At 38.3% G+C, this 19,481-nt stretch overlaps 1 protein-coding gene across 10 annotated transcripts in view; it reads left to right on the forward strand.

The window, feature by feature from the left end:
- Nucleotides 1–19,481, forward strand: part of tjp1a (tight junction protein 1a) — a 99,197-nt gene that overhangs the window by 48,904 nt on the left and 30,812 nt on the right. For all 10 annotated transcript variants that reach the window (XM_032559756.1, XM_032559750.1, XM_032559757.1 and 7 more), the window contains one exon: nt 19,410–19,466. In XM_032559756.1, the coding sequence (XP_032415647.1) occupies nt 19,410–19,466 (57 nt within the window). The remainder of the gene's footprint in view (nt 1–19,409; nt 19,467–19,481) is intronic.

Below are 19,481 nucleotides of genomic sequence, written 5' to 3' on the forward strand. Positions count from 1 at the left end.
TATTTATGTTTAATTGATGGGGCTGATTTACATTTTCCACATTTTGTGTTAACCTTTCATCACTACTTGTGAACATCATTAGGAATTTAATTATAAAATATTAATAGTAATATTCAGTTGTTTTGCCACAATTTTGATGTGGCAAAACAACTGAATATCAAATCAATAAATGAAAATTTAATAAATTAAGTCATTCAACAAGCTTCCTGTCTATTGAGCCACACACCCAAGACCTTTGTAGACTAACTACATATTGTGCAGCATACATTTTTTGTTTTGTTTTAATGAAACAAAAAGTCTGTTGTTGCAGATGAAAATATTGCATTATTGGTTGTATTCACAGTATGTGGCCATCAGACAATGAGTGTGCAACAATTTAACTTTTATGTAGTTGAAACATAACAGAAAACACGACATGCTAGAGTCGAAATCACTGCATCTTTAACGTTTGTCCATTCTTTCTTTGTTAATTTATCACCACTTTTCTGTGAATTCATTACTCCAGCCTTGTTGTGATGTTTTTGATGAATTCTGCTAAAGATTCACAACACACAGACTTTTGAAAATTACATAAGCAGAGCAGCAGGTTTTCTAATTCTGAGCTGGTTTTACCAAAAGCTTTTGGAAGCAGATCCTTTGCAACTGTGTCACCTAGGCAGATTGAGACCCCATGATGGACAGTGGAAGTAAGGGATGGTAGTGTTGAACAGAGTGACAAATTTGTGTCTGGAAGTAACACACAGTTGGGGCTCATATACAGCAGTATGTACAAAAGTTGGAAATAGCTACCTGAGAAACTGACCCATACATTCTCCCTCCTGATGTTTGTTGATTTGATCAAATTGCTGACTTTGCCTGAATTAACACCACACAATTTATATCACTATGTCAGAAATGGTGTTTCCTGTTACACTGGAGCGGATTGAATATTACAGTTTTTTTCATACTTGGTAGGCTGGGTGATGGTGGAGCATTTTCTTCATGGTTATTAATAATTTGACGTGTACTTTCTTCATAATGCAATATTTAACTGCTTTTTACTAAACTTACTTACTTATAAAGTATATGAGCATCAATTTTCATACCTTATAAAAAGTGTTTGCTGCACCAAGGGCTGCCAGACCTCACAATTGATGACTGCTATCGATCGCCGTCTTCATTCCTCATCAAAAGGTTTACGATAAAATGACAAGTTACTTTTGCATCCTTGTCTGTTTGTGCAGCTGACCATGCAGCACTAGATAACAATTTATACAGTGAATTCAACTAAATAAAAGATTGATTACACTATCAACTCTGTTCACAGGAATTAATGCACGCATATGTTTCTACGTCCGTCTTGGCAGAGTGGAACTTTTGCATGCTTGGCGTCACGGGCAAGGGGCCAGTAGTGTAGTTGTTGGCTAACGATTTCTGTTGGTGTTTGAAAAGTAGTGGTATTATTTTTTTATTTTTTTAATCCAATAGGTGAATACTAAGGTATTGTGGATAATGACATTTTCATGTACAGTGGCTCTGAAGTGTCACATAACTCTTCTGATTGATACAAAAATGAATGAAACTGACTTCAGAGCCAGCATGTAACTGTGACCATCAATACCTGACGTCGTATGCAGTTTTTAAAATCCTGGCGTATTGAGCAAACAATTCTTAGGAGTGCAACATTCTCGACTCCCAACTGATGAGACACGGTGATGAATCGGTATTTGTTTCCTATAAAGCCATAGCTGATGATAAACTGTAACAGAATGTTACAGTGGAGTGTTAAAGGAGTAACACTTGTACATGTTTTGGCCTCATGTCTTGGAAGTAAACACTGTTGCAAAATACTGACAGTGTGTCATAAGGTTAGAATGATGTTTTGTAAATGGCTGTGAACGCTTGGCAAAAGTAAGTAATACATTTTTTCTTACTCTTATTTTTTTTAGCTTTCATTTTTTGATATGTTATGACTTTTCCTGTTAAAACATATTATACTCTAACTGGACTGATAGTGATGCAGAGTTCTTAACCAGGCCCCTGAAACAATGTGACTTGTTTCTCTAACCATTCTACAAGCTTTTAATTTAATGTTTAAAGTAATGTTAGAGTTAAAAACAAGATCGCATAGTAAAAGTGTTTGAAGGAAAATCATGCTCAGTGCATCACGAGTCAACTGCAGTGCAGAATAACAAACAGGTTTCCCTTCAAATTGTGGCGAAATTAATCAAGCATTGCGTTTTCCAATTTATACAAAGGTGTGTGTTATTTACAGGGAAATCTTTGCTTGAATAGAAGTGCCAGTTATTGTTATATTCTTTTCTAAATATGTTATATTAGACATTAATTAGACTTTCGTATATATTTAGGTAAGTAATGTCTCTTTTATGTCATCAGACTAATTGAAAACTCTAATTAGTCTGCATCAATTTTCATTCATTACATGAAGTGTCGTGCCTGCTCTGTTTGACTAGCCTTCAGCCGTTCCTACCTTCCTCTTGTGAATACACACAAAAGTGAAATGCAACTCAGAGTGTCAGCGATCCCTATGGCCTTTACACCGGTTGTGTTTTGACTGAAACGAGTGCAGGAAGCATTTGCATTCAGGAGGTTGCATTAATTAGAGTTGAACAGTGAGCCAAGAACAGCCTCTATTTTGCTTTGATGATTACACATCTCCATTTACATCAGTGAAGGAGGGAAAGGCAATTAGAGAACCGCGTGCTAGAGAGAAAAAGACTCCTGATGATGTTTTTGTTCTCGGTCCTAAGCGTCCTATTGTCAGCTCCGAGTGATTAACATGGTAGGAAGGCCTTAGACTGAAAATTATTCCTTAAGTTTGTAAATCACGCACGGTCTACAGCTTTTGTGAATCCACCATGTTTAACTGCATTTGTATAAAGCATCTTTAAATGTACAAATGAACTTCTGCAGTACATCTGATACAGGTCAGGGAACGTCACATATTGGGCTTTACAGCCCGACAATCTTAGATTAACACACCAGAAACATGCACACACCAATACATAGTCATCCTCACATGAAGAAACAACTCTTTGGAAATAGATAGTTGACTTAAAGTTATCAGAGCGCCTCAGAGGTGTGAGCTAGCTCTGAGGTCTGTTAAAATTTAGCTAGTTACAGAGGATAGCAGCTTTCAGGCCTCTGTGTTCAGATTGGCTTCAGTTTTTTTGCGGTCATACAAGAAGAGCATCAGATTTATGTAGCGTATGGACTTGACGTTAACAACTAGTTGACGTAGGAAGCTTGAAAGCTGGTTTTAGGCATCAAATTCAGCTTCTTAATAAATATCACTTTCCAGTGTCGTAAATGTTAAGAGAAACCAGCTGTCCGTTTTTTCGCACTGTGAGGGGATTTGGGAGTGTGACCGTTATCAAGGATATCTGACCTGCTTATCCTTGTCATCTCTGGAGGGATATCCGGGCCACATACACACAGCTGGGGGCAGGTTGATGGCAGATAAAGTGAAAAAAGGAGGGGAAAAGAGAAAATGCCTTCTCCTGAGGGAGGTGGGGTTATTGGAGAGGTGAAATGGAGAAAGGAAGGAGTGGGAGGGAGAGATGCTCTGGCTATAATCTGAGTCACATGGCAGTTCTTAAAAAGACTGCTGCTCTTTTCCTATAATCACTGAATTATAGCGCTTGGACCTTCACATTAATATCTGTTTCAGTTGAAGTCAAAATGAACTCTTAAATGGAGGGTCTTTTTGAAGACCAATTTCAGTTTTATGAAGAAGTGTGATGTGCATGTGTTTTAAATGTACATTCAGTGTTTCTTTTTTGTCTGATTTATGTCAGACTTATCTTATGGTTGATGTTTTGGAACAAAAAAGCAGGTTTTATCAGCAGAATGAGGTTCATATTCCTCCCATCTTGACTGTTTTCTGCATATCTTACAAATTCCTTGTATTGCAGACTTCCCTCAAGAAGACCTGCTGTTATTTGGCCTTCATTAGAAGTTTTGCTGGAATAAAATGGTTCCCATCGTCTCTCACTGATCTACAGGCACTTCTTTTTTGAGATTAATGAAAATGCCCCTTTGGTTCACTCAGGGATAGTTTCTTATCATTGTCATGTGGCCAGCACAGCAAAGGACACTCTTAAGCCAGGCCTGCCTCCTTAATGGCAGGGCAATGCGAAACAGGTCTCTGCAGGGATTTGTCATTCCTACAACGGGCATAAGGGATTTGACGCAGGGTGTTGTGTGTGTGTGTGTCGATGTGTGTGAGAGACAGAGATAGATAGAGGTAGTGGGGGATACAAGGGAGAGTGCATGTGGCAGCCGTGGCTCAGCTGGTTGGGGAAAAGAGAAAGAGACTGGAACAGATTCATCCCAAGGCTTGTTGCCCTACATGCCTGTACACACAAACACACACACCCATACACACACGGCCTTGTGCTCATTTGCCTGTACTCCTCATGTATTGTGAGGGCAGATTTTTTTCAGTCTGGGAAGCAGTCGTCCGTCTGAAATGGTGGTTGGATTTCCAGCTGAAAGGACTAACTTTCTGGAGTTCAGCTTATAACGATTTTCTAGAAAGAGAGTTTTTCTGAAACATAAGAGGCTTTCTAACTCGAGCAATGAACCGTTTCAATAAATACTTTCAATGCTAACATGTGCACCAATTCCTTTAGAAACTACCACATAATCACTAAGTCAGAGATTTAGCTGTTTCTTACACTCAAAATGTTCTCCTTTGTTTGTCTTATGTAGCATTGCTGCTAGAGATTACATTTTTCCTGTTCAGAGCAGATTAGGATTTATCTTGTGTATTTTTTTTTTCTTTGTTGACGTTACTGTAACAGATATAGCAAAATATGGTATTGAATGTCGAATGCAACTGTCTTAAGTTGGGCTTTACAACCATCAGCGGCTCTGGAGCCACCTGTGGCTTTTTAGATCTCGTACCATAACTCTTAATAACTTTGGCTATAAATGACAAATAACCAGTTAATGTTTTAAACATATAATAACATGCACGTTCAAATGGTTTTTCAATTGTTTCTTGGAAGAATAGCAATAGAAACAAAACAAAATTACTCAAAAAGTACTAGTAATATTCTTTTTTTAAATTAATTTTTCTTGTCATTAGGTTGGAAACTTGGCGTTTATTAATTTGTTTTCTTTTTTTACATCATCACTATCCTTTTTAAGAAAATGTTTCCATCCTCCTTTGAGCAAAATTCTTGTACTTTAAAACTTCCAAAATATGAATAAAATGGTGATTCTTTAAAAATGACACATTTTCTATAGCTAATATTTATCATTATATTATTACTATTTATTGCATTCCAATGATCATGTTACATTAGTGACTTTTTGTTTGTCTGGACTGAAGGTAGAAATAGGTCTTTGGGGTGTAAAGCTGGAATGATTTATTGTTGCATAACCACATTTCTAGTACCAAAAATGACCAGTACACGAGGAAGAACCCTCTGAGTGTGGCTAAAGCTGTGCTGCAGCTTGTGCTCTCTCTGACATTGTTTACTTTTTCTCTTATTACCTTTTCCAACTTGTGCTTAAGGTCTGATGGTGAGATATTTGGGACAATTGAAGACACACCGATGTGGAAAACCTATAGTTTCTGCCGTTAGTGTGGTTTGTAAAAAAGGGAGCGTGAGAGTGGACAGGTGCTAAGTGGATTTTGTAATGTCTGCATTTAAACGAGAGTAGCAGAAAATCTCAACTTGCAGAATATCTGTGGAAGTGGGCTCTTTTTTTTTGACATTTTATTCTGGTTGTTCCCACAGTCTTGAGATGACCGTGCATACTGCACAGACATGGTGGCACTGGCTCGTACAGATATTATAATTTGAATAAATGCATGTCTCCTCTATACAGTATGGAGCTAAGAGGTACCTAAGGTAAATAATGAGATGACTTTGAACAGATGGATTCTCTTTAAAACCCATTGACTCGCAGTTTAATTGAGTCTCATTATCTTCCCGAGGCCTGAAACTGAAAACTGAAACATTTATCTAGTTTTCCAAAATCATTAACTGGACTTCTCTTAAGTTCTTGAGTGCTAAAAGTTCTGAATTATTGGATGAGTTTGGATAAGTATTTATCTGCAGACTGTGGTTTTGCACTCCAGCCTTGGGATAGCGACTCCGCTGCCTGCAGCCAATAACATTGTGTGCGAGACTGCATAAACTTATCAAGCAGACAACATATCTGGCTCCTGACCGTCTGCTTGTTTGACCCAAGCTACTCTGAGCCCTTCCTGCTGTTCCTCATCTGATTCATGTTTGCTTTCACTGTGGACCAGCTTGCAGTGCAACAGAAAGATGACAGATGCTTCTAGTTGTAGCATTACTTGGCACTTGCAGTTCGGGATTTTTCTTCCTTTTTGCTCTCTGGCATGTTGGTAATCTTGTATGTCTGCTACGGTATGTGATAGTGTTCACTTGGAAGCCATCATGCTGTGTTTGTGATAACTATAAACCTTATAAACAAAGCTCTGGCTTTATCTTTAGTGTGACTGCAAACGCCTTAAAGTCTTAAATTCATGTATTTAAAATGAAGGCCTTAAAATGTCTTAAATTCATTAGAAAATATGTAAGTTGGCCTTAAATGCATTTATTGCAGATCTTAAATGTTGTTGTTTCAGGACTATTTAATCTCATATAATCTCTGTAGTTTATTTTTCTTGAGGGTCTTTTCTGTCAAACAGAAGCACATCTCTATTACATTCTGTGACTCGTGGTGGTTGAGATAACTGCTAACTAAATCCTTTCTAGCTAGCTAGCTTTTTTGCTTTTATCATTAAGTTAAAATTATCACCAGTTGGCTGAACGACGTTCATCTTTGCTCACTTCTGTTGCCAGCCAGTGCGATGCGAAAAAGCTTGACACTCTTGCGCATTTCTGCCACGATACAGGTTACAAATTTTATTCACAACAGTCTTAAGAAGTCTTAAATTTGAGTTGGTGAAATCTGTAAAAATCCCGGTTTCATCAGATAGAAAGGAGTTAAGGAAAGAAAGTATCCCAGTATCACTTTTTTATATTTTGTTGCCTTATAAGTTGCAATCTTATAATGTTGGCTTTACTGAATTACAACAGACAACTATTACACATTTACGGTAATTCTTTCTGTCTGTTGTTCACTAAGTGCACTGATGGGTGTGGGTTATCTCAGTAGCAAGTTGCATTGTGTTTCTGTGCTTGTGTATCTTGTTAAAAAATGCATAGGCTCCCTCTCTGTCTCTCATCCTTTAGTATCCTCTAGTGAAATGGGAATGATGTAGTCAGATAAGTGCTGGGAAAATGGACGCTCCTACCACAGTAACTCATTAAATCTCTATAGATTCTACCCCACAACATGCCTATTGTAACAAAGTCCTCAGAAGGCTTGGGAATGCCATCGAGTGGGCTTGGCCTCATGTTTTATGGCGCCATGTGACTGCAGCTCTCCTGAGTTGTGGCTCAGAGTTGCATAATGCCAGGGATGTTGTGAAATTGGAAAGGCGTTGTTTTTCTGCCTCAAATATTCCAGTTGTTTGCTCTGAGTCAAAGTTATCCTCTTGCAGCACCTAAGTAAACATCTGTAGTTTGTGGAGATGTATTGTTGCACATTAGACTCTTTGTTCAAGAGTTAGTTGATTTTTGCTTGTTTCTGGGTACCTATGAGCATCTTGTCGACGCCTTTGTTTAATTTTTGAACATTAGGTTTTGTTTGAAATTAATAATTTACAAGTATGAATAATGGCTTGTTTTTTTCATGGATGGGTGGTCTAACAAGGTTGTACTTGGAGTAAGTGGCGCTAAAAATAACTAGCAACGTAAGAAAAGAAACAATTTATTGAAAGCGTATGCAAGGGAGGAGTATATTTGAATATAAATGAAAAAATATTTGCATTATTTAGACTTTATTAGATCAGTGAAAGGATCATAGCTCACACCAGCAGCAATGTGTCAGCTTTACACTCCATACTTTTATAGCATATTTGCTTTCACCTCAATTTAGGGCTGGACAATAAATCAATAACAATACATATCACAATAAACACATGATCATTATCAACAGATATATCTGATGGATTATTCAATATATATAATATATTCTAGCCACTCAACCTCTCACTACCAGCTAACCAATGTTGATGGCATCAACTAACCCACCCACTCTTTGGTTACCTAGCAACATCCTTTAGAGTAAGTTGCGCAGCAGCAGTTTCAGTTTTCGCCATTGTGCCTCATAACTTCTTAAAAACAAAAACCGGTGGATTGAAAACTGGATAGACCAATTTGGCAGTATTTTAGATATATTTTTTTAAATCAGTAATTATTGATATCAATAATTGGCGATATCAAGTGATATGAAATGTGTTGCAATAGATTTTTCACAATCAGTCTTCCAGCTCTACCTTAATTAAAACAGGTAAACCTGATTTAGACTTGAGGTCTCAACGGTTTTGTTTATAAATAGATATAAAAGTCAAGATAAAATGTATTTCACAGTTTTGGAAGACGTGTTTGTTTTTTCTTTTTTCTTTTTACTTTAATAATTTTATTGTGTAACCGTTTTCTGCTTATAGTTTTAAGTCAAATTGGTCACAAAACTTCATTTAGTGGATGCTTAATTTTCACTATTTTATTTCAGCTCTGTCCACATTTGTTTGGTATTTTTCACAGCAGTGCAACTTATGCAAAGAACAGAGTCAAACTGACAGCAAACATCCTTCTTTGCATCCTAGTAAGTGAAGCTAAATACTCTGTTTTTCATGTCATCCAAACACCATCCACATCCTGTAAAGCGATGCATTTTCAAAATCCGTCTTCCCCTGGCAAGCTCTCTGTATAATAAACAGTGTGCTAAAAAATACATTTGAAATGTGACACTGGTGCAGTTTTTTTTTTAGACGATGTACTTCATGTTTTTGCTCTGACTTCAGCCGGAGCTTATCAGTGTAGATGCAACAGAACCTGCTGAATTTACCCTCAAACATGCCTCTTCTATTATACGGTTTAAGCACAACACAGTGTAATCTCTTCATCTTGTCCAAATGTCACACTTGGTCCTGTTGTCCTTTTGTCCCTTTTCCTACCGCAGGAAAGATGATTCAGGTTTCTACAAGATTAACTACTCGTTTTGGAGTTAGAGATGTATAGACTTAATAGGGTGATTTACAGTGCTGCAAAAATGTCCTCTTACAGATTAGTTTTTGCTTTTGTTGTCACACAACTGAGGCCAGCACACACATTGTAATTTCAGAAAAAGATAACTTGAGGAAATACAAATTGCAGTTTTCATATGATGTAATTTAAAAGGAGAAAAAAAACGTTCCAAACCAACCTGGCCTGATGTGAAAAGTAAACAACCTAAAGCTTCACTCTACTTTGCAAATATATCATTATTACAATATCAGTGTGTGCACCAATTGTTTTGGAACAGATGGTTTGAATTGCAGTAATTTTTGGTCAGTCTATTCAATGTGTAATAAACATGATTTTTACATGCCAGTGTAATATTCAACCAGTTGGACAGAGCCTGTTGGTACCAGATACTCGCACTGACACAAAATATATTGCCTCAAAATGCTAAAGGTCAGAGTGATGGAAGCACAGATGAGAAAGAGAGGAAAGATGAAAATAGGCATATATGACAACTATTATCATAAACGATCAAATTTCTGTGATTTATCACATTGAAAGTTTAGTTCATTTTCATCTGCCTGACCCAGGCCTAAGTCCTGGTGGACCTGTAGGTTCAATAAATTACGTTAATTGAAAGCAACTCATCACAGCCTGATTTAAAGCAATTTTAGGACAGATGAGACACAGTCTTTGACATCTACCAGTCTGGAAATGGTCTGGACAATCAAACATGGTGGCGATAATGCGATGGTGAGGGCTGCTCTCCTGCCTCACTGATTCTGATCGACCATTATTTATGCTCTCTATAAGAAAATCCTGCAGAAAGTTGAACAGTAGTTCAAGACCATCACCTCAGACATGACACTTTTTCTTTGCCAGAGCTATAGATGTTTTGGTGTTCAAGATTAGGGTTTAAGGAACATTTTAGTTCCAACAGTGATATATGCAGTGGAGCAGTGCATTAAAACATCAAAATGCAGGAAAGAGCAGTAGCAAATTATGTAGAATAATTTAGGAAGCTTCATAAATATACTAGATTTTTTGAGGGGCTTTTGGGTTGGTGCTATTCTTTTTAAACATTTAAAAACAAATTTTCTTAAATCTTCTAACTTTTAAAAAAAACCTATTTGCTTCTTTTTGAAGTTCTCAATTGGCTTTAGAAATCTTGTGTCAATGGTGCCTTAAAATCGACTTATCATTTAAAGTCTGTGTTGATACTTACTGTAACTGAATTTAATTTAATTAGTGTTGATTAAATGCCACGATAAGACCCACATGAAGGATTTAGAGCTCAGCGTGGGAGCCACATCATGTGTGGAAAGCTCTGCAGGGTTGTAGATGCAGCACTCATTACTCAGGATTTCATTACGCTGAATGAATGTAACCTTGTCCATGGTGAAGTACAGAACAGAAAGCACAAAAATTACCTTAACTGTTTGTACAAATTTGTGATTGGAAGAGATTAATGTGAAACTTGGTCTGACTTATCTTGGTTTATATGCGACTGTTAATGTGAGTCATGAGTGCAGCTTGAAATGTTTGTTCTTAAGTACTTAGCAAATACATCCTGGCAACATACAGTATGCCACAACACACGTAACCTTCGGTTTCTGTTGATCAGTCCTGGATGGAAAACAAACCCGTAACCATGCAGTGATATTATTGCTGCACATTGTAAATCCTTTTTCTCCACCGTAATTGAAATCAGTATTTTTCTATTTTAATCAAACGAAAGAATTTCAGTTTTGTTTATCTGAGGCATCTTTCTTATTTTGTGCTCTGGGCTAGTTTTACAGAAGACATTTAAAAAAAAAAAAGAGGGAGGCAAAATGAAATGGAGGTTTTGGCTGAAACTGCATGAAGCGAGGAAAATTGTTAGGAATGAGAAGAGAGCAGAGTGAAAGAGGCGGAGCCTCGTCTTCTTATCTGCACATTCCTGCAGACTGTGTGCGTGCCGGTGTGTGTGTCTGTATGTGAAGGGAGGGGCAGGCAGGGAATGCTGATAGTTGTGTGTATGTTGATTGGCTGAATCCAGTTCCAGAGCTGGATCTGGTTGTCATTCTCGGTGCACTGGCTCAGAGTTTGTTACAACAGTCACAAAAATAAATCCAGTTCTCTCTGCGTGTGTGTGTGTGTATGCTTGTGTATGTGCATCGTTAGTCCTAACCAAAGCTTCCAGATGAAAAAAAAGGCTATCACCTACATGTCCTTGCAGAATTTAACACATTCCCATCACATTTGTACTCCCTCTTATCAGGTAGCCTGCACACATAGTTGTAAATAAGTTAAAGTAGGACAACCAATAAACGTGGCTATGAAACATGTTTACTGGGATCATCTCACAAAACTGTTCCTCTACTCTGCCAAGATATCAAAGATTTGTGGGCTCATTTTGTTATGTAATAGGATCTCATTTAAAAAGGGCAACAGTTCACGAATAGCCAATCCCAGCACTGTTTCTTCTTATTCTACACACCCAACTAAGAGAATTAAACTACTCTTTCTAAGCAAAAACATTTGTTAGCCCACCCTTTTGTGAGAAGAGGTTGAGAAAATCCCAGAAGAAAAACCTGCTTTCCAAGAGGTGTTTGAAATGTGTGAGAAACCCAAATCTCTTAACTAATAAGAAGGATCGTGGAAAAACTAAACGGAAAAATCAAAACCGAACCAGAGGTTACTGTTCTCCTCTGTGACCTCGACACTTCCTGTTTCTCTGGGCACAAAAAAATTAGTGTGGTTGAGCTGAGATGACTTTGCTGCTGGATAAGCCGCCCAGGCAGGGGTAGCCTAGCCTTGCTTTGTGTGTGTGTGGGTGAGCACTTGCTGTGCTATCATCAGTGGAAAAATATCAGCTGACCAAGACCTTTAAATAAACATATTACAAGTGGGAATTTACATTTCAGTCGGATGGTAAGCATGTTAAATACTGCTATTTTTAATAATCTGACATGTCGAACTATAAAAATGACAAAACCACAAAAAGTATATGCAGAGAAATACATGGTCTTTTATTGGAAAATGTGCAAATTCGGCATGAAACCTGTATGAATAACAGGAGGAGACAGTATATTTCTCACCCCAGTGAGAATTATACTCTTTTTAGCAATCCCAAGAATTTGTCTTAAAAACAAACCTAGTGGAAAAGACAAGAGAATATGCCAGTGACGCATTTCAAGCATTAGCAAATCGCTGCAAAAAATGGCTGGCAGACGACTAAAGCTTATCTTGCCACCACACACAGTGAACAGGATGATAAGGGTAGAAAAAAAAAATTTCAAAACCACTCTGCTGGTTTGCTGCAGCACAGACACTCTGGGAATATTTACTCTTTAAAACAAGCATTTGACAAAACAATTAAACAAGATCAAGACAGAGTTTTCTGGCAAACACACTCCTGATGAATTTGGCATGAAACAAATGATAAATAAGGCAAAAGTTTCTTATGCCCTTGTTAAGTATGGTGGACAGTCTGGGATGTTTGTAGGTAATTTGCCTTCTTAAAGCCCTGGGAAGCTTTTTAGAGTGCATGGTATGAAGAGGTCTTAGATTTGTTTTTCATAAAAATCTGCAGCTATGAAAATGAAGTATCATTGAAAAGTTTGACGGGATAATTATCCAAATTAATACTGAACACCGGCATCTTGAGGACTGGATTTGGACACCTCTGATCTGAAGAGATTGTTCAGAGATCAATACTTAAGATCTGTTCTATCCGTCCGTCTGACGGTCCGCCCGACAGCTACAGTGGACCTCAGAGGAAAGCATCACTCAGATTAACGTTTTAATCCAAAACCCCTAGATTATAGTTTTTTTTTTTTTTTATTCCCATCCTCACCGTTCTAGTAGCAAGTGTCAGATCATTTTCAGTCAGAGGTGTGCTTGTCAGAGCGTGTGAACGCTGTGTGTTTTACTGTGGGGAGTCCTGGTGGAGTCCTCCACCGAGCTGTGGGACAGAGCATTGCTGTTCTTTGAAACTAATTAACTCAAGCACATTTGAGCACGTCAGCACAACAGTACATCACTGCTGACTGAGGCTCTGCATCATCATCATCATCATCTTCGTCGTCATTTGCCTATTGGCTGTTTGCCCGCCGCTGTATGTGTGTGTTGGCGCGCACACTAGCATCTCTCTCTTTTCTCCCGTCGCACAAGCAACCTGCCCTAAAAAATGGTTACTGCTGAGTTCATCTGTTTAACACTTGAGGTAACAACAGCTATTTTGTGGACGTTATTACGGTATGCTGCTTTGCTCTGCAGTCTTGTCTGAAAGACAGAATGTAAAAGCTTACAATAGTAGCTTATCATGGCATGTGTTGACTGCTGAGTGCTTGCCCTCCAGGAAGAGCATGTGTGTGTCCCTAATTATGTTTTTGAGTATGCTCCTCCTTCTTCCTTTGAGTCCAGTAAAAGTGGAGATTTACTGTCCATGAAGCCAATAGTTATTCCTCCTCATGTCTCTCCTGTGTATTTAAATAAATGCACAGTTGGTGGTCTTGTTTTATGCAGTGATCATTTGCTATCTAAGAATGACTCAAAGTGAGATATCGGGCCTCTTTTTAGGTTGCAGTTCACAAGCCAAGGTTAACTGAATTGGGAGAAGTTTCCAATGGTTTGGCCCACGATTTCTCTGAAAGTAGGCACTCTTTCCTACAAACAGGAAGCGGAGTGTTTTCCTGTGTGTGCTGTGACTGCTCTTGCTCACATCCTGCCTCTGGCTATCAGAGAAGTCCAGACACATTGACCTAAGGCTTTGTCAGGATTTTGCCTTGCACTTGTCACCAAGACATTACCCTGTGTAGACTGTTGCGCTGTATTTATCTCCACACACCTCTAAATATAACTTCATGGGGATACTTGAACAAATTGCTCTGACTCCCTCACTTGATGTCAAGAAGCACAAGTGCTGAGCTGTTCACTTTTTTCCCCTCAACCTCACCCCACATATTCATCCTTTGTGTTTGTAGCAAAAAGAGGTTTTTGGATTGAGTTTTTGATACACCCACAGCATGAAACATTCCTGTGGTTCCAATAAAGGGAAGGTAGAAGAATGGAGGCGGTGAGTAATGAGTTAGTGTACAACAGCTGCATTGGTGAGGCACTGACACAGAGCTTGTTTTTAACTTTTCCTGAACTCCCTGGAGCTTGTGTTTTTCCTCATAGGATGACCTCATTGTCACCTGTTGCTGCGGTGTCCGTTTAAAAAATAAACAAAAAAAATCCTGCTTAGTTTATAACAGGCAAGGAAGACTAAATTTAGTTTTGGAATGTGTCCCGAGATGGTGTACAATCCAAATTGTCATGTTTGTGGTTTTCTCTGAATGCCTACAACTCCTAAAAAGTTGGTGCTGTATGAATGAATTTGGTATAAAGTTCACACCTTCATATAATAAAAAGTTCAATTTATTTTTGAAGTCATCTAAAGTGGAGATGCACCAGTCAGCTATAGATTTGGCCAGTTTTCAACTGATTGGATCTGATCAGTAATCCTGAATAGAAAATAATTCATTAAATCAGTCAAAACTAAGACCTTCTGCTATTTTCTGTCTGCAAACCAATTACCTACTTTGATTTAAATCTTTAGCTCAGATAAAGGTTAGGAGTATTTGCTTTGATGCATATTTAGGGATAATTTTGTTATAGCTTTAATACTCTTATCAGCTTCCAAGAACATGCAGCACATTTTTCCATCTTTCATAGAGAGAACAACATCTGAAAAAGCTTCTCAAAGCTGAAAGATGGTCAGAATTTTGTATTGGCCACAAAAAGACTAAACAAATAGGCCTGTCCCAGTAAAATATTTGGCTGGACGATAAATTGTGCTAGTAATTATAGTGATTCATTTTCATGTAACATATTGATAATGGCATAATAATGCAAGTTTGTTCTCTCAAAGACCAATAAACTTTGATTTTTGTAAAGAACACTGGAACTGAAAGTAAAACACAACAACCAGAATCAATAAACAAAACAGAAATAAAAAGCACACACCGAAAACATAAATAAAATGCATTATGATATCTCTGTAAACAAAGTTGCCCTTCAGAATCATCAGAAGAGAAATTATTGAGGTCCTTTTAATTTATCATACAATTAACTAATCAGTTCATTAATTGCTTACTGCGCCAGGCTTACTAATCAGTGCATCTCTTGTCTACATGCAGCAGGAAACCAAAGTGTGAGCTGAAGGGCTGCATGTCCTGAGTCCATTAATTATGCAGCAGACCATTATTGTCCATTTCATCATTAACTTCTACCTACTCGGTTCATAGCTATGCCCAGAAGAGCCGGATTACTCTCTGTCTTTGAAGAGCTGGAGTGCGCTGTTATCGTCTCTGCTGGTTTCTGTGTTTTGATGGGGAAGGCAGAGCTGTAGCTTGCACAAAGAGGCCCTGTAGAGTTAGATTATGGCTGGTTTCTGTGCGTGTGTGTTTACGTGTGTGTGTTGCACAGACAAATGCATATGTGTGATTTGGTGGTTGCCCTTTGTTTCCCTGCCCTGGGCCTTGCTGGCCAGTGCTCAAGCCTGACTAATATGCATGTATAAATACACTATGCTGCCTTCAGTTCGCACAACATCAAGCTTACCATTGTTTCACACAACTCTGTGACTTCAGAGATAAACCTCATTCTTTGTTGAAGTCACACTTTTTGCTATTGTTATGATGCAGAAAATGTGAGGCCCTTGTGTTTTAGTTTGTTTGCCCCTCCCCAATATTCAAAGGTCTTTTTATATTCTTGTAGTAAAGTACATAAGGTCTTCAATTCACAAAATATAGCATTTTGTGATTAAGTAGTTGCTTCGAAAGGCTTCATGCTTGGTGGACAAGTTGGGCGATTCATCATTAGTGTAAACCCCCTCAGTGACTTTAAAACAATGTTAAATATTGGCTATATCTGGTTGAGACTTAGTTGACATGTAGCTGGATATCTTCACTTTTGGCCTTTCATCCACACAAAAACACTGTTTAAGTTCACTAAAAATAATTATTTATAATGACTCCAACCAAAGTGGAGATTTTAGAAAACTCCGTATTTGTGTTGGCGTGTGTACCTGGGAAAATGGACATTTTGGATGCTCTTTAAAAGTTGTTCATCATATAATCCCTAACAGAAAGTTGTGGTTGTTTTGAAGCAATCAAATTGTCTGACATAGGCTTTGGTTTTGCACTACACTGCTGTTTATGCGTTTGGCACGTTTAAAACAAAGCTCAGAGGTGGATTTGTGTGGGATTGTGTCGGTGAAAACTTCTCTGAAACTCATCCTGGGTCCAATATTTTTTTCAAATGATGTAGCCTGACTGTGGGTGATAAATTGACATTGACTAGAAATGCCTCCTTACTCTTTCAAGCATATTAACTCCTTTATGACTCAGACTTCTTATTGTATCCCCTCCCTCACATGGTTTATGATCAGTGTGTGGAAGTCTCAGTTTGTACAATCTTTCTGACTAATTGGTAGTGAACATTTTGTACCTTTTCTAAAAGAGTAAAGAATATTCTCTGCAACTGCTAGAGAGAATAAACTAACAGGTACTGAGAAGGTATATTGCCTTCTCAGTGTTGGAGACATGTAGCTCGTCATTGGCTACTTTATATTAAAAAATAAAATAGAAAATTACCCCATAACCCAAGTTCAACCCACAGTTCAGTCCGAGGGACAAGACCACCTGCAGGTCATATGAGCCCGACACGCTGTTGTTTCTCATGGCGTACCCCCTTACTGTCTACCGGGGCTAGTGGATGAGTGAATGGGTGAACGGATGGATGAGTATATCACAAAACACTTCAGAGGAATGGATGCGTTGAGGAATGCCGTGGTTAAATGGGTCAGGTCCCCTGACACAATGGTGGCTTTACTGTGTGATGCGTCGGGGGCAGACGGGAGGGTAGAGAGGGGGTACACTCATGGTCTCCGTGCCAATTATGGACATAAATAACTTCCTCTCAGTGCTGCCATGGAAATTAGGGTCAAAGGGTTAACTCTGTGTTCAAATGGCTTAGGTGGACTGATTCATTTTGGTGAGTAGAAGTGGGGGAAAAAACAGACCTATTGGTAGTTTAGTATCAAACAGTACCACTATGCTTGAGATTTTCAACTGCATAAGATGACTATGAGTAATGTATTCAAACTGGCACCGATCAAGTTTCAGGTTTTTAGGTATTCCTGAATATTTTCCACACTTTGTCATGTCGGATTCTCTTTCTTGATGTTTGTTGTCTGTTTCCTTACAAAGCTCCTGTATTAAATGTCTCGACCTGTCAGCAAACACCAGACACTCTTATCAGGTGTCTCTCGATCCCCACCACAGATGGCTGTTGTGCAGCGCGCAGCTCCAGTAAACTATATATTTAGAATCAGGGAAGGTGATGACACTAATGACCATGGTGATGTTGAAGATGACAGGTGAGAAGGTTTAAAGATTAGGTGTTGATTAGAGGGTGAGGTGGCAAGATTATCACGATGACAGGGTGGACACATGACATGTTATTTTAAATGGCCGAAAGCAGCGGTAAATTAGTACCCTTTCCATGTGCGCTGGTGTTCGTCTTGAACTCTGCCACAGACGGTTCTACCTTCACTCCCTGCAGGCAGTCAACACTTGCTTAATCAGCAGGAGAGAAGTCGAGTGAAGCTGTAATTTAAAGAACGATGCAGTATGCACCCTGGATGTTTCTGCTGCTTGATCAAAGTGTGTTTGACCTGCTAGAAATACAGTCTGATGACCTCTAACATTTGTGTTGGAACCAACATTAAAAATTGAAACTTAGAAAAATAAGCCAGTTTTCCTTTGATTGACAGATCAAACACTTTACATCCATATGCCCCCTTTTTTCATTAAATGCAAAACAGCATTTCAGCTTTTTGCATACAGATCTAAAAATGAAGGGATCTCTAAGGATACGTTCACACCAGCCCTGTTCACTTTAATTGAACAGTTCACTTTAATTGAAATTCCAGTTTGATTGGGGAGATGTGAATGTGTAATCAAGCTCCGATGCAGACCAAAAAAGCTAACTCTGGTCCGTCTAAAAAGCTAGGTCTTTGTTCGGTGCGTTTCAAATGCAAATGTGAACTCCAAATGGACTGGAGACTTCTCCAAAAGCAGGAAGCAAACTACAGCATAGGGCATTCTGGGTAAATAAAACTAGAACAGATGCATGAGTCTAATGCCTAGCGGGAGAAATGGCTCATGGTTTTTTGCCAAAGACAAAAGAGAATTCCTAGAATATCTGATGCCACTCCATTTTTGTTTACATTGTGTGAAGAGGAAAGACGTTTTTGTGTTTTTTCCTTCGATAGTTCTTGTTGCAGCGCCACCACAGACGAGGAGGTAAACAGGTTTTCCCAAGGGCATGGTTCATTTGACACGGCTGCACGAAAACTAACCTCACCTGTTGAAAACGTAACAAATGTTGCAATTTTGATCCTGAATCGAACCAAGTCAAATGTGAAAACATCCTTCATTTTGATTAATTTTATAAAATAAAGAGTAGTTTTTTATTTCTGTATTCCGATGACAATCCATCAAAGGGAAAATTGTCTGACAATCTTTGGCTTAATTTGTTTCAATGATTTGACAAAAAAAATTATCATATAAAAAATCATGTTGTACATGTTTTTACAAAAAGGAGTCCCTAGGAAAAATACTGGTCAAAATTGAAATTGCCAGGTCAGATCTGCCAGGAAAAACACAACTGGTGGGTCTCTGCTTACATTTTTTTGTTGAATTATAGACTAATCATGTATGTGTTGAAAGCTCTTTGTTTTTTTAAGAAGTATAAAGAGAGGCTTGTTGCTGGATTCCTGTTCAGGAAAAAACTGATCAGTGTGGCAGCCTAGAAGAGCAGATAACTACCTCAGTTGCTTCAGTTTTCCCATATCACCTTGCCAGGAATAATATTGCAGTGTTAATTCACTCTGTGGGATCCCAGTCAACATCTGACAGGTCTCTAACCAGGCTGCTGTCACTCATAATTCTTCAGGCTTTGCTACTTAAGCGTAAAATGAATGAAGAAACATGACAGATTAACTCATGCTGTAGTTATATCTAGTTCACAGCTACATTAAGTTAATGGGATTATATAAGTAAATAAACTACAAATATAAGTAACGGTATTTGGCCTAATTGTGTCAAAAATAAAGCTGTATTTACTCTTAGTACTTTAAAGTACTTTGATTATATTTAAAAGTTTTTCTGTCCAGCGCACTTGAGTACTTTACCTCCAAAAACAGAGATATGGATTATATTTGAGTGTACTGAATTAGCTTGCCTTATACTGATCCTTTTTGTCCTCTGTCTTGTCCTGCAGAGTGCAGCAATGGAAGAAACAATAATATGGGAACAGCACACAGTGACTCTTCACAGGGTAAGTGTTCACAAC

Source organism: Xiphophorus hellerii, chromosome 4 (assembly GCF_003331165.1).
Source record: "Xiphophorus hellerii strain 12219 chromosome 4, Xiphophorus_hellerii-4.1, whole genome shotgun sequence".
Lineage (NCBI taxonomy): Eukaryota > Metazoa > Chordata > Actinopteri > Cyprinodontiformes > Poeciliidae > Xiphophorus > Xiphophorus hellerii.